Raw genomic sequence first — 14,972 nt, forward strand, 5'->3', positions numbered from 1 at the left:
TTTAGTTCGAGGTAAGTTAGTGCTAACAATAATAAAGAAAGACGATCAACACCTTATGTGTTACCACTGAAATGTAGATGTAATAAGTTATATTTCCAAATGTAAGCCCATCTTAAGCGAAATGCACGCTTCATACTGTCGTCTGCTCTGGCTCTAACCTCGAGTGTTTTAGCCTGTTTACTTTTTGCAAACCTCGCGCGCAAATGCTGCGACCTCGCCCCAAATGTTTTTAATGGTTTATTAAGTACAAACAGGAGAGTTATGAAAAATTGAGTGCGAGGGATATGTTCACTTCACACAAAAAGATTTTGGAATGATACTGCTAACTGTAGTAGCGTTTAGTCCACTGTCTATAATAGCCTAATTTAGAGATCCCTTTTTTTTTTAACCGACAACTTTGATCGGTTAACGTTGATACGGTCAACCATGGGTCAAACGGTCATCGGTTAACATCCCTAAAACAGAGAGAGAAAATGTAATAAGACAATTTCAGAGGTGTAAATTTGAACATGTTTATTTTAATTTCCATAAATTCCATATGGCTCGATTAATCCTGTAATAAATGTATAGTACAGGACTTTTTTTTTACATTGCCAACCTGTAAATTCATTTGAGAGGAATCGGAACCGGAAAATTTCTCACGATTCCCGACCCTAGTCATGTAGGTCAGTGTATCACGTATCAGTGTATGTTTTCTAAGTTTGCTTTTCAATTGGAAATAAGCAGAGAAAAGAAAACTGCAGTTAATTTGTATTGTCAGGTGTAACACAGTTATGGGAAGAAGGAGGCGGGAATCGGCAAACGTATGGAGTACCAAACTTGCATAAATTAAAAATAAATCAATAAATGAACGGATAAGTAAATAAATCATTAAATATACACATATGTAAATTAATAAATAGATAAATAAATGTGATATTAGGAAAATAAATAACAGAATAAACTACTTACATTTTTTTTTTTATCAAATACAATTTTGTATTATCTTTCCCATAATTAATGATTTTCTGCTTTTATAAAAAAAAATACATTTTTAACTTTCATTTATTTGTTAAATAATTTTAAAAAAATTTTAAATTTATTTATTTATGCGATCATTTATTTTTTACATTTATTTATTCCTACATGTATTTATTTTTACATTTATTGATCGATTGCTTCATTTATTTATTTTTTTATGTGTGCAACATGGAAATGAGGAGGGCGGTCCTTGTGTAGCTTCAGCGCATCATTGGCTGAGAGCTCACCACAGTCTGGAGCTCACTCACGCACAGAATTGTCAGACCAGCTGAAGAGAGTTATCAGTGAATGACGGCTGGTGCTGCATTCCAGTTCGTTTTTATTATGCCCTTCCCTCCTGAACTTCCCTCCTTCTCATTCACTCGGATGTGCGTCATTGCTTACATTGCATGAGTGCCCACTACTGTCCGAACCTTTCCAATGGCCTGAACTGGAACGCCCTAAGTAAGGAACGCCCCTTGATGTGGGTATTATCTTGCACACATGGCCCAGATATGACATTTCAGTCTAAAGACATGATAATCTCCTATCAATGGCCATAACATTACACACATTACAACAGCTAAATATAATAGTCGGGTAGGTCAAGCATACACACACACGATCGCTGCAGAGATCCGATATGATGTGATTATTCTGAACTGACGCACAACCCCCGTAAAATGAACAAAACAATAGATTGTATGTATACAGCTGTAAAGTAACGAGCATCTGTGAAAGCAGCGGTCTGATGGAGGCTCCACTGGACAAGCATGATGTCAGAGGCCTCATGATGTCACAGGCCCCATGATGTCACAGGCCCTATGATGTCACAGGGCTCATGAAGTCACAGGCCTCATGATGGCACAAGCCTCATGAAGTCACAGTGCTACATTCCGAGTTCCACCTTGGTATAACAATCAGTTCAGCGAGAATAAGAGCAGCAGTGAAGACTCTCACAAGCAGCCAAACAATCTGTTTTTACCGCTTCACTGTGAACATTAGAGCACTGTCTCCTACTGTAGCAGCTATGAAGAACAGCTCAACCGGTCAATATATCTCTACTCAGAACAAACATGTTGTAAAGTGTTCCGTCAGTTCAGCGAGAATCAGACCAACAGTGAAGACTTTCACGAGCAGCCAAACGCTGGAAATCTGTTTGCCACTTCACTTTGAACATTACAGCACATATATCTCATATTCGTAACAAACATGTTGTAAAGTGTTTTCATTTTCTAGATATTATTTTCACACATAAGGCTAAACACAAGACATATATAGCCATACATGGCCTTATGGTGTCTCAGGCCCTGTGATGTTACAGGCCCCATGATATCACAGACCTCATGAAGTCACAGTGCTACATTCCGAGTTCCACCTCAGTATAACAGTCAGTTCAGCGAGAATCAGAGCAGCAGTGAAGATTTTCACGAGCAGCCAAACACTGGAAATCTGTTTTTACCGCTTCACTGTGAACATTAGAGCACTGTCTCCTACTGTAGCAGCTATGAAGAACAGCTCAACCGGTCAATATATCTCTACTCAGAACAAACATGTTGTAAAGTGTTTTCATTTTCTAGATATTTTCACACATAAGGTTTCAAACACAAGACAAAGTCGCAATATTTGCTATTAATGACCTAATAAAACCATAATATAATCTCAAAAATGTTACATTAGGGAGATGAAAACATTAAACTTGGTCAAGTATTTAACTGACAAAATGTATTTTGCAAAAAAGGCAACCTACAGCTTAGCAATATAGGTTTTATTAGCTTAGCAATTAGGAGCATGAAGAGACTGGACCACATTGCTAGTTTGGCACCCCCACACAGATGTGTATTATCATTCCCAGTACATTTAAATGTTAAAGGTGCACTATGTAGTATTTTTGCAGTGAAATATACAAAAACCACTAGGCCAGTGTTATATATTTTGTTCAGTTGAGTACTTACAATATCCCAAATGTTTCCAATTTTGTAAATTGTGAGAAAATTGCTATTTTAACCACTGAACCGGGACATGTCAGCATTGCGTTTGAGGTAGTCGCCTGTCAATTGTGTCATATCTGCGTTACCCTAGGTTTTATTCTGCAGAAGCGCTTTACTCTTAGCAGTGTGAACATGTCACAGCAGCGAGTAACGTCATAACATAATTTTAAACACACTTAAATGTATCTAATATGATAAACAGAGCTGCTTTACGTCATGACCGGAAAAGCAGGCGCCCGACGACTGTATCCCGTCATAATAAAAGCCTCGTTGCTCGTGAGCCGTGTGTGTGTAACAATCGCTCCAGCGGCCATGCTCAGCTCCACAACACTCGGTCCTGCTCTGCTTCATATTACAGTAACGTTAATAACCGCATTCATGAACATGATTTCTGCCCGAGTCCTATTTTCCACCGGCTGTGAGGTGAAGACCACATGTCCCAAGATACTGCGCTCAAACGTGGCATTTGTTCTAAGCATCAAACTACGCATTTGTTTGTAATAGGTGCCCTCTAGTGGATGGAAAGTTGCATAGTGCCCCTTTAATATGAAATATGCTGTTGTGTTTTTACTTTTTAAGTTATAATGACCATAAATTCAAATTGTTCCATTTACATGAAATTAAGTGTTAATAGTTTTTAAAGTGTGGTTATGTAATTTACATACCTTTTGTAATGCATTTTATTGTGATATTCTTGTAATGGGTATATGATTGTGTTAAAAAAAATTAAGTTGAAACGTTCCAAATAAAAAGGTTCTTTAAATGTTGTATTGTTAATCCAATTTAGTTGGAAAGAACAATATGCTAACCTTAAGAAAATGTTCCAGGAACATAATACTAACCTTAAGATAATGTTTCAGAAACGTAATGCCTTAAAAGGACTATGCAACTCTCAAAAACCTAAACTTACAGAAATGTGGACTGGTGATTTATCCGAATGCACTTTGGCTGGGTGCGTCTCCTGATTGGCTGGTTTAGGACCCGCTTGAGAGACCTTATCACGGCACGGGTTTGATGGTGTGACTGCTGTCTGTGCCCATGATGACATGTTTGTGAAGAGCATTTACAAAGACACTTCTGTGTTAAGAACTCTGAAACAGACGTCTGATTTATTTTTCTTTTATATATATATCTGCCAAAATAACTCTCTATGCACAAGTAAATGAAGAATAGAATGTATGCATGATATTACACATTTTTTTATCAATGTTAAAAAAAAAGTGTCAGGTCATCTAATTAAAGTATTTATTTCACAGTTCTATCTTTGTTGACAATGTCCTTTCAGGTTATTGCAAATTAAATGAAGCACTCATAAAAGATTTCAGGTGATTAGAGAAAACATTTCTGTGCACTTGTGTGGTTTTATACAACATGACTTTTATTTTGGTGTGTTGCTGCGACGTCATAAGACCTCGCCTCTCTCGTGCAGCTTTTGTGATTCAACTGAAAAAGGTTTGTCTTTTAAGTGTTCAAAACGAAGCAGAATGAATGATGCCTTGTTAAAAGCAACATTGCATTGCTTTATCTAACACTTACCAGCGTTGTGTGAGTAAAGTAATATAAACTCACGAGTAACAGAAGGAGCGTCTCATTTTGCTCTTTATCGTGAATCAGTTCAAAATTCAGTTTCTGGCGAGTGACGAGAGAACCGGATCTTTACGCTGCGTTTCAATTCGCCTACTTATACTACGTCCTAAAAGTATGTACTCTTCTTGTGAAGAAAAAGTATATACTTTTGAGTGTGTAGCAGAAAAGTATGAAGCTTCGGGACTCTGTCGCTTAGTTACGTGCATCCCGTCACCGTTTAACTGCCCTGTCAATCATCGTCAGATTTGTCACAGTTCAAATCCTCCACATTCAGATTAATCTCCTACCGTATCAGAGAGAAATTTAGCCGCACGTTGATCTGCCATTTGTGTGTCTTTAATGCAGACTCCCCTCATGTGTTAGCAGTTTTTATAATAATGCATTTAAAAGTTAATGTACAAACGTGTCATTACAAAAGTTCACAATGCTGCTGCAGGTGAAATATAATGAGGACAAATATGTATATATAAATAAATAATAATAAAAAAAAAAGTATAAAAGTACTTATGTCAAGTTAAATATTGATAGTTGGTCACTCAAACGACCCCTTTATCTAAACTTCTCTACTTAACCGTCGGACTCGCACATCCGTCATGTTTGTAGTTTTTAAACGCTTTTTATCCGCGTTTGTAGTTCTAATCGAATCCTCGTCCAACTCGCAATGGGTTGTGGACATTATCAGCCGTTAGAGTGCTCAGATCCATACTTCGAATTCGGACCGGAAATATTAAACCATCCTGTGGAATCTTTGGAATACTCTTTTCAACATACTACGATTTGAGACATATGTACTAATTCTATTTTCGAATACTATTTAGTATGGATAGTATGCGAATTGGGACGCAGGGTTAGACTCTCTGAGTCAATTGAACCGATTGATTCACAACAAATTATTCCATGATTCAAAGCGCTCTATTCACATTTCTCGATTTCTACAAATCATTAAATAACTAAACAGACTAATATATAAGGGTCTGTATAATTTGCATTATATTATTAATCTGCAGTGTTATGTTTAGATTAATCGGGTGATTTAAGTCTTAACTCTCTCTTACCATTGACTGAGCTAAAACTGATTAAGACTTAATTTGTTCTAGTTCAGATTTAATTTCAGAGTTCGGAGATTAAATGTGGATTTATTTTTCTTTCTGTTAATTATTCTCATCTAAAACAGGAAAAACACACTGAAAAATTCCTGGTGAAGTCATTGAGATCCACGTGACGCTATTATAAAGATGGAGTTTATTAAAGTGGAGAGTGAAGATGTGAAGATTGAAGAAACATTGAGAGTGAAACATGAAGAAACTGAGGAACAAACAGGTTGGTTTCATTCAGTGTTTAATTGGCTTTTGCAAGGAGGGAGAGCCCTTATTTACGGTGAATTAGCGCTGGGCGATATGGCCTAAAAATTATCACAATATAATTTTCCATATCAGTCGATATCGATAAAAAGCACGATAAATGTAAAATCTTTAATTCTTTAAAGTTTTTTTGCTCCTGAGTAAAAGATGTAGAAAACAGACAGTTAACTGTGGTTTTAAACTATCCTTTATTGTCAAAACATGACACACACTTTCCACACAGGTGAACAATTAAAACTGAGGCAGATTTATTTATTACTATTAAAAGCTAGCCTGACGTGGTCATACTAGTCTGAAACTGCTCCATTGGGCTGTGATTATGGCGCGTGTTTCAACCGAACCAGGAAAGACATCAATTGGATAGACCCACAACCAATCAGAGCAACGAAGCGACGCATTGTCAAATGTCAACAGAGTTCAACTGCACTGTGTTGCCAAGTCTGCGTTTTTCCCCCAGCTGGTTGTTTTCTATGTCTGCGGGTTGAAGTGACTATTATGTGATATATAGACCCATGAGTGCGAACTTTAGCAGGCAACCTTGCCAGAATAACACACATTTTACCCTATAATTACTATTAATTATAATTACAATAATTACTCCTCTATGGAGCAAGGCCAGACCGAACTGCCTGACCTAAAAATGTTGTGGGCGGTGCTAAGTTCGGCTGGCATCCAGGCTAATTAAAAGCAATATTAAAGCAGCACTTGGTAACTTTTGCTCTCAGGGTCCCCCTACAGTTGGGAAAAATTAACTACCGTCGTAAGCTGTCATCCTACAACAGGGGATGCCATCGCGCGTGCATTTGTTGACATGACAACCCTGGTAGCCCTGAACTAGTGATGCGCGGGTCGTCTTATAACCCGCCAACCCCGTATGTCTATTTAATGGTCGCGGGTGCGGGGCGGGTTGTAAAAATATATACAGTGGTGCGGGGCGGGCCAAATAACTTCATAAAAGCAGCCCGCGGGTTGGTGCAGCACTAACAGTTCCCCTGAACACTGCAGGAGGAGTTCACATGCAGGAACACACATGTTCTTCTGGCGGCGCGTGTGAAATGTCTTCATCCCAGGTACAGTCAGTGGCATATGTTTCAGCATGTCATATGAATATAATTTCATGGGTTTTATTTTTTTCAAACGCCAAATAATTGCGATGCTCACGTTTACAAGCCAGCGTCATTATAGTAGTCTATTGGTTACCGTTTTACAGAATCTATATGATACTTAAATTCAATGTTTGAGTGGTAGGTAATCACCTTAACAAGCAGGACAGCATCGGTTGGGCACGCCTCCTTCAGCTCACGCCGACGAGCAAACGCTGGTCCAATGTTGATCCTCATCCTGCCTTTAATCCCATCACTTTTTCGTTTCCTCTTATTGCTTTCCTCCAACAAAACCTTTTCTTTCTTATTTGTCTCTGCTGTTTCGGACATGACTAAATTATCCGACGAACAAAGTTGGGCTCGCACGTTCGAATGTAAGGAAGTGTGTGTGTTGGTGGAAGTGACGTATATGCCGTAAAGCAGACGAATTTTGTAGTTCTTTTTGTTCTCGGGTTACTACCCGAAACCCGAAGTTTAAAAGTACGATTAAAAACGATACAGACCCCATCAAGCTATGGCAGACGTGTCATTCAACCTATTGTAAGTCGATGTATCATCACAAGAGTCTTGAAAATATATTATGAAGGTTGAAAAGCTACCTAGTGCTGTTTAATAGAGAATATTATTAATATAAAAATAATTTATAAAATAAATCTAATTAGTAAAATCTATAATTGAACTGAAATGATATAACATTTGCCTCTGCTGATTAAAGATAATGTTTGTCCAGAAACAAAAATATAATAATTAAATAAAATCTTTCTGGTAAGCATGCCAAACCTTATAAATCCTTATATAACCTCTCTGAGGTCGTTAAAAATCCCAGGATGTCTTTCGATAAAGAGTAGGGGTGTAACCCCGGTGTCATGACAAATCTTGTCCGGTGGTAGTGGTTTTAAATGCCTGATCAAAAGTTGTTATATATGGTTCTGGACAAGCAATTGTTTAAAAATAAACTATGAATTCATTGCCATACTAAGTACACACATACACACGCAACACATTTATTTGAAATCAGTGATGGAGTACTCGAGTCCTGGACTCGGACTCGAGTCCTTATTCTCTGGACTCGAGACTCCGTTCTCTGGACTCGTGACTCGACTTGGACTCGCGGACTGATGACTCGTACTTGGACTCGAGTCTCAAGGATATAAAATCGAACTTGAGGATTCATCAAATTAATTACGTTTTTTCTGACTAAATAGGTTATAAAATTTGATATAAGATGTTACAGTTTTCCTGTTTCGGGCTCCAAGACCAGCCGCGACCGTGATCTTTTTTTTCCCTCACAGACACTGCTACCGCTCGCTCTCCTTGCTTAACCACACACTCACTGCCATCACACACTTTACGTTGCATTTTCCTGCATTATTCGCGGTCTAAATGTTGTCATTAGGAAAATGCAGAAACTATTATTGACTAATGCATACATGATAATAAACAGAGGAAGCTAGGGTTGGGCGATGTCTGCCTATTTGGCATCAGACGTCGACGATGTCTACGTACAGGGAAGCAAATGTACAGCGACGGGACATAACTGCCAGATTCAAACTATGCTTTCTGCAAAGGCTGGCGCTGAGCCAAAGACGAACACGCTCAGCGCTTAATCCCGTTTATGTTTATTTTAGATTTCATTCAGATATTTAAATACATATAATTTATAGCAAAATAATACATTTATAGTTTGTAAAATACACAAATGTGTCTATGGAAGCAGCAATAAACAATCCTTTCAAATGTATTTGCCTACATACAGTACAGGCTAAAGGTTTGGACACATTACTGTATTGTTTTTGAAAGAAGTTTCTTTGCTCATCAAGCCTGCATTTATTTGACAAAAATACAGAAAAAAATGTAATATTGTGATATATTTTTTACAATTTAAAATATTTTGTTTTCAATTTATTATACTTTAAATGATCATTTATTTCTGTGATCAAAGCTGAATTTTCAGGATCATTCCTCCAGTCTTCAGTGATCATGATCCTTCAGAAATCATTCTCATATGAGGATTTAATATGAATGTTGCAAACAGTTCTGCTGCCTAATATATTCGATGAATAAAAGGTTCAAAAGAATTATTCAAAATAAAAACATATTTTCAAATAATATAAATCTCCTTCACTGTCACTTTTAATCAATTTAACACATCCTTGCTGAATAAAATTATTGATTTATTTCAAAAAAAGAAAGAAAAAAAACTGGAGGAATGATACTAAAAATTCAGCTTTGCATCACATAAATAAATGATAATTTAAAGTATAATTAATTGGACCCGAACATGGGACTCGAGCCTCGACTCGGACTCGAAATCAGGTAATGGTGACTCGACTCGGACTCGAAATTTCCGGGAGAAATTACAAAACAGCAGGGGGGCGGGCGATGGGTGTGAAATACGAGAGACTCCCGGCAAAAACGGGAGCGTTGACAGGTATAACACACACACACCTCACTGACAGTGGGCTGGCCGGGAGAGAGACAAAGTTCAGTAGACGTGGAAATCTAGTAAAGGCTGTAAAGTCTATTTTATTCATTTTAAACATCGGATGAAATTATTTATCTTTTGATACAGGCAATGCTGAGTTGTTAATACATAACCTGAGTCATTAATACATGCTGAGTCATTAATACATCACCAAAGACAAACAATTATGATACTGATATATTTTTCAATAAGTCCGATGTTTTAGTGATTATAGTTTGGTAATGTTAGCTACAACTAACAAGGTGATAAGCCTATGCGTGAACTGATATTAGTCTTATGTAGATTTACAGCTGTGTTGGGCTCAATTCTATATGGAAGAACTTTGAAAAAGCAAGATAATTTAATAATTATATTCCATGTGGTGAACCTATGATAAGCAGTGCACGTACGTCGCTTTATGTTGGATAGCCAAAATATCTCCAAACCACTGAAGTTGAACAAACTTTTTTGTCAACAATATCTGTGTCTTCTAAGCTGGTTGTAAGGGCTGAATTTCTTCATTTTTTGCTCTATTTTTTCCCTCTCGCTCCACTTCACTCCGATCCTCCAAGCCTGTCAGCCACTGTGACTCTAAACAACACCACGTGCTGCACCAAGAAGTGCATAGTGCGTAAGCATTAGATCAAGAATTTATTGAACTGTTATTATCATTTTATCGAGGAAAATTATTTAGCAATCATTATCGTTATCGTTTTTTCGCCCAGCCCTACAGTGAATGGTTATCATTCAAAATCACACCATAAAGCGTTTTTACATCAAAGGGGCTCTTTTTCCAGTATTAATGTGTAAGGTAGGGTTGAGTATAAGGCTTCACGATTTGGGGAATATATCTAATTGCTATTATTCTGGTTAAAATTGCGATTTAAAATGTAAAAAAAACGGCTGGGTTATCTGTTAATATGCAAACTTCATATGAATAAAAATCAATAGAAAGGTCTAAGGATTTATTGTAAAAAAAAAAAAAAAAATGTTTTTTAAATTTAATTAAGAAGTATTTTTTTTCCATAATAATTTCATTCATACTGGATGCCAGAGGGCGCCCTTGAGTAGAAAGTCCACATTTTCCTCAGAGAAGTAATTGGGTGCGTCTCAATCAGCTCCCTAGTTCAGTTGTCAGGGCACTGATCAGGGAGTCAGCCCTTTGACTTATGTCCTGATCAGTGCCCTGACTATTGAACTAGGGAGCTGATTGAGACGCAGGTGTAGTTTTCAGGAAATCGCCATAGACAGAAAAAGAATCGCATTGGTTATGATGCAATCGTTAGCCTATTTTTACAAAAACAGCTTCTACAAGGTAATGGAGCCTTTTATGCATTGTCGTGTTTCTTTATAAATGAACAATGGACAAATAGAGTCTTTAAATGCCTCAGATGTAAAGTTATTCACTGTCAAAGTGACTCAAAAATGAATGAGAGTCAATGGGATGCTAACAGCAGGTGATGGCTTGGTTAGCAATGGTCCCCTATGGGTGGAACGCTTTCCGAGTGCTAGATTACCCCTCATAGACCGTAAAAAATTATGGACGACTCGACATCATCCTTTTCCGCTTGCCATATTTGAAGCTTTCAGGCGGCCTGCACGGCGCTGACATCTTGGGACCGAGTCTGCGTAGTAGAGATTTTGGGACCGGAGTTCCGCAGTAGAGCGAAGGAAGTAGAGCAGGAAGCACAGTCGCAATATCAAAAGCCCGCCCACACTCTCGCAGATGCAGAACAATTAATTCTGTTGGTGTGAAATAAACAGTTATGGAAATGTAGAAATTAAAGCTAAAGCACCAATCTGCTCCCAAAAATTCAGAAAAAAGTCTGTTAGTGCCTCAGTGACGACTTCATTCAGAGAAGCCATCAATCTTAGCTGTCAATCATGACGTCACACCCCCCGTTTTAAAAGCATCAGATAACTAATTAAAACTAAACTTATTTTAAAAACGAACACTTGAAATGAAATCATTGTGATGATAACTTTGAACAATCATTGTGATGGAAAATATTTGAAGTGTAATTTTATTGTTTAGTTTGCCTCGCGTCCATTAGAAAACACAGAGGGGCGGCTATACTGGGACCGGTCACCGGGGGGCGATCGAGGTGCGCAAGCTTCAGTATCTGAGAGGGAGACTGCAGGCTTGTTACCCCCCTTGGAAATCGCTAATGTGAAACTAGCGTTGTAGGCCGAAAAAAAGAAGATAGAAACACTATGACTGATTAAACATGAAGGCATGTTTACGTGTTAACACGTTAAACATGTGACTGCATTAGTATATGGTGTATTTGAGTTCTTCAAGCCGTCTCGGGAATATTCATAATAATAAAGTATATTATAATGCAGTGCTGATTGACATATTGTATTGGATTTATAATAAATATAGAATAAATATTCTTTATTGTCCACCAAGGTGGAAGTGTGTCTTTGGCTAACCAATGCATAAAATAATACATACATAAAAAAGGGGACATAGAATTCATCACTGTATAGAATACTATAAAATAATGCATCGTCTATCTCAAGGTTTGTGATAAGAAGTCACATCAGCTCACAAACACTCGACTGACGATATGAACTGAGTTAAAATGTGTTATTAATCGCTGTATTTTGTTGAACAAGTTTATGAACGGCTAAGAGATGAATAGCTGTCATATAGCTATGAAAGCTATTTACACCCCCCCCCCCGCACATATGATATTATATTTGATATTCAGTCTTAAGAATGTCTTCAGTACCCCCTCAGTGATACATTTTTGCTATTTGCCAAGAGAGATCCTGAAGAGAGAGATAGAGATCACACGGAGCAAGAGTGTGCAGACGACACACAAATTATTGACGTGAGAACTAAACTAAAGTTTAGTCTGACTTCATATCAATGTCATTCCATAAACTTCTGGGCCCCCGGGTTCCCTTTTCCATTGGTGTTGATGCTTTACATGTCTAAATGTTTTGTCTGTTTCTTTGTACCATTAAACTGGTGTTAATGTGCATTTGTTTCTTTTCGTCTTAGACCTGATGGTGCTGAAAAAGGAGAGTGAAGTACTGAATGAAATGGAAGAGAAAGAGCGATATAAGAATCATGATTTTATAACGAGAGAAAAAACGCTTAGTTGCTCACTGACTGAAAAGACACGAAAAAGGGGAGAAAAGAAAAGAACTAGAAGTAATTTCAACTGCAAACAGTGTGGAAACCATTTCACTGCAAAAAGAAGCCTTGACAGACACATGAAAATTCACAACGGAAAGAAGCCTTACACATGCCAATACTGTGGAAAGATTTTAAGTAGTAAAGGAACCCTTAAAGCACACATGAGAATTCATACAGGAGAAAGCCCTTTCACTTGCAAACAGTGTGGAAAGAGATTCACTCTAAAAGGAAGCCTTGACAGGCACATGAGAGTTCACACTGGAGAGAAACCTTACACATGTCTGCAGTGTGGAAAGAGTTTCAGTGATATGGGAAATTTTAATGTTCACATGAGAGTTCATTCTGGAGAGAAGCTTTTCAACTGCCCTCAGTGTGGAAAGAATTTAAGTAGTAAAAGAAACCTTAAAGTACACATGAGAGTTCATACGGGAGAGAGCCCTTTCACCTGCCAAGAGCGTGGAGAGAGATTTGTTCTAAAAGGAAGCCTTGACAAGCCCATAAGAACTCACACTGGAGATGAGCTTTTCATCTGCCCTCAGTGTGGAAAGAGTTTCAACCGAAAAGACAGCCTTAACAGGCACATTAGAATTCACACTGGAGAGAAACCTTACACATGTCTGCAGTGTGGAAAGAGTTTCAGTGATATGGGAAACTTTAATGTTCACATGAGAGTTCACACTAGAGAGAAGCCTTACACATGCCAACACTGTGGAAAAGATTTCAACCAAAAAGTAAGCCTTAACAGGCACATTAGAATTCACACTGGAGAGAAGCCGTTCACTTGTCTGCGGTGTGGAGAGAGTTTCAGTCAAATGGGAAACCTTAAAGTCCACATGAATGATCACACTGGAGAGAAGCCTTACACATGCCAACACTGTGGAAAGATTTTAAGTAGTATAGGAAACCTTAAAGTACACATGAGAATTCATACAGGAGAAAGCCCCTACACATGTCTGCAGTGTGGAAAGAGTTTCAGTGATATGGGAAACTTTAATGTCCACATGAGTGTTCACACTGGAGAGAAGCTTTTCACCTGCCCTCAGTGTGGAAAGAGTTTCAACCGAAAAGAAAGCCTTAACAGGCACATTAGAATTCACACTGGCGAGAAGCCTTACACATGCCTGCAGTGTGGAAAGAGTTTCAGTGATATTGGAAACTTTAATGTTCACATGAGAGTTCACACTGGAGAGAAGCCTTACACATGCCAACAGTGTGGAAAAGATTTCAACCATAAAGTAAGCCTTAAAGGGCACATGAGAGTTCACACTGGAGAGAAACCTTACACATGCCTGCAGTGTGGAAAGAGTTTCAGTGATATTGGAAACTTTAATGTTCACATGAGAGTTCACACTAGAGAGAAGCCTTACACATGCCAACAATGTGGAAAAGATTTCAACCATAAAGTAAGCCTTAAAGGGCACATGAGAGTTCACACTGGAATGAAACCAGAACATGTGGTCACTCTGGGTAATGTTTTAGGTATAAAATAGCCCTGGAGTACCACAAGAGTATTCATGTTTGAGAGAACTTGTTTTATATGTCATTGTGGAATGAATTTCACAGACAGGAAACACCTTTTGTTTCAGAGACTGTTTAATGTGCTGATTATTGTTAGGGTACTAAATCAGTTTAAATTTAAGGGGGGTATCACATTCAGTTTCTGTCCATTTCATGTCAATCTTGAGTACCTGTAGAGTAGGGGTTGAACGACTTCCGATTTTTTAAAGTCAACATTTATGTGATGAAAGTCGAGTCGACGTCAACTAGTCGCTGATGAAGTCAATAATGAACAAATAAACCTGAGCCTTGAGCTGAGACTCGAACTCGGGTCTTCTTGTGCACATGCCAGTTATGGCACATGACACAGCGCTGCCCATAAGGTTATTAATCATACATAACAGCTTTTGTATCAGTTCTTTTGTCTTATGGTCGTTATATTTCTCACAGATTTCTGCTCGTTCTGAATAATGTACAGATAAAGTAGAGAGTGATTGCATGTGAATTAATTCGATCTGCCAGCGTCTCTACTTATATTGAAGCTCTGAGTTTTTGTTATCAACTTTTCAGTTTCGAAGCTATTTTATTGATAAATCACAGAACAGTGTTGGCAATATTTCTGCACTACTAAATGGTTTTGTGTGAGGCGTAATTTCTGTAATTTTCATCATAGGTACACTTCAAATAAGAGAGACAGAATGAGAAATAACGTAAAGAAAATCACATTGTCTGATTTTTAAAGATTTTATTTGCAAATTATGGTGGAAAATAAGTATTTGGTCAATAAAAAAAGTTAATTCTGTAACAACAATGACTATG

The 14,972-nt window shown here is 37.8% G+C and overlaps 1 protein-coding gene across 4 annotated transcripts; it reads left to right on the top strand.

Moving 5' to 3' along the window:
* Positions 1–4,394: 4,394 nt before the first annotated feature.
* Positions 4,395–14,540, top strand: LOC137049244 (zinc finger protein 569-like). Of its 4 annotated transcripts, none has more exons than XM_067427732.1 (3): positions 4,395–4,442; positions 5,752–5,897; positions 12,519–14,540. In XM_067427732.1, exons 2-3 carry the CDS (start codon positions 5,813–5,815, stop codon positions 14,144–14,146), a joined length of 1,713 nt encoding a protein of 570 aa, XP_067283833.1. In that variant the 5' UTR covers positions 4,395–4,442; positions 5,752–5,812; the 3' UTR covers positions 14,147–14,540. The 4 variants fall into 4 exon arrangements, with proteins under 4 accessions (XP_067283833.1, XP_067283834.1, XP_067283835.1 ...); XM_067427733.1 differs by lacking the exon at positions 4,395–4,442 and adding an exon at positions 4,498–4,535; XM_067427734.1 differs by lacking the exon at positions 4,395–4,442 and adding an exon at positions 5,255–5,365.
* The last annotated feature ends 432 nt before the right edge of the window (positions 14,541–14,972 follow it).

The sequence above is a fragment of the Pseudorasbora parva genome, chromosome 20, assembly GCF_024679245.1.
Source record: "Pseudorasbora parva isolate DD20220531a chromosome 20, ASM2467924v1, whole genome shotgun sequence".
Taxonomy (NCBI): domain Eukaryota; kingdom Metazoa; phylum Chordata; class Actinopteri; order Cypriniformes; family Gobionidae; genus Pseudorasbora; species Pseudorasbora parva.

What these genes read in the sequence shown, in the direction of transcription:
- LOC137049244 (XM_067427732.1), top strand. Translation starts at nt 5,813, where the DNA reads ATGGAGTTTATTAAAGTGGAGAGTGAAGATGTGAAGATTGAAGAAACA. An exon ending in AGAAACTGAGGAACAAACAG is followed by an intron (nt 5,898 to 12,518) that starts GTTGGTTTCATT and finishes TTTTCGTCTTAG; the next exon opens with ACCTGATGGTGCTGAAAAAG.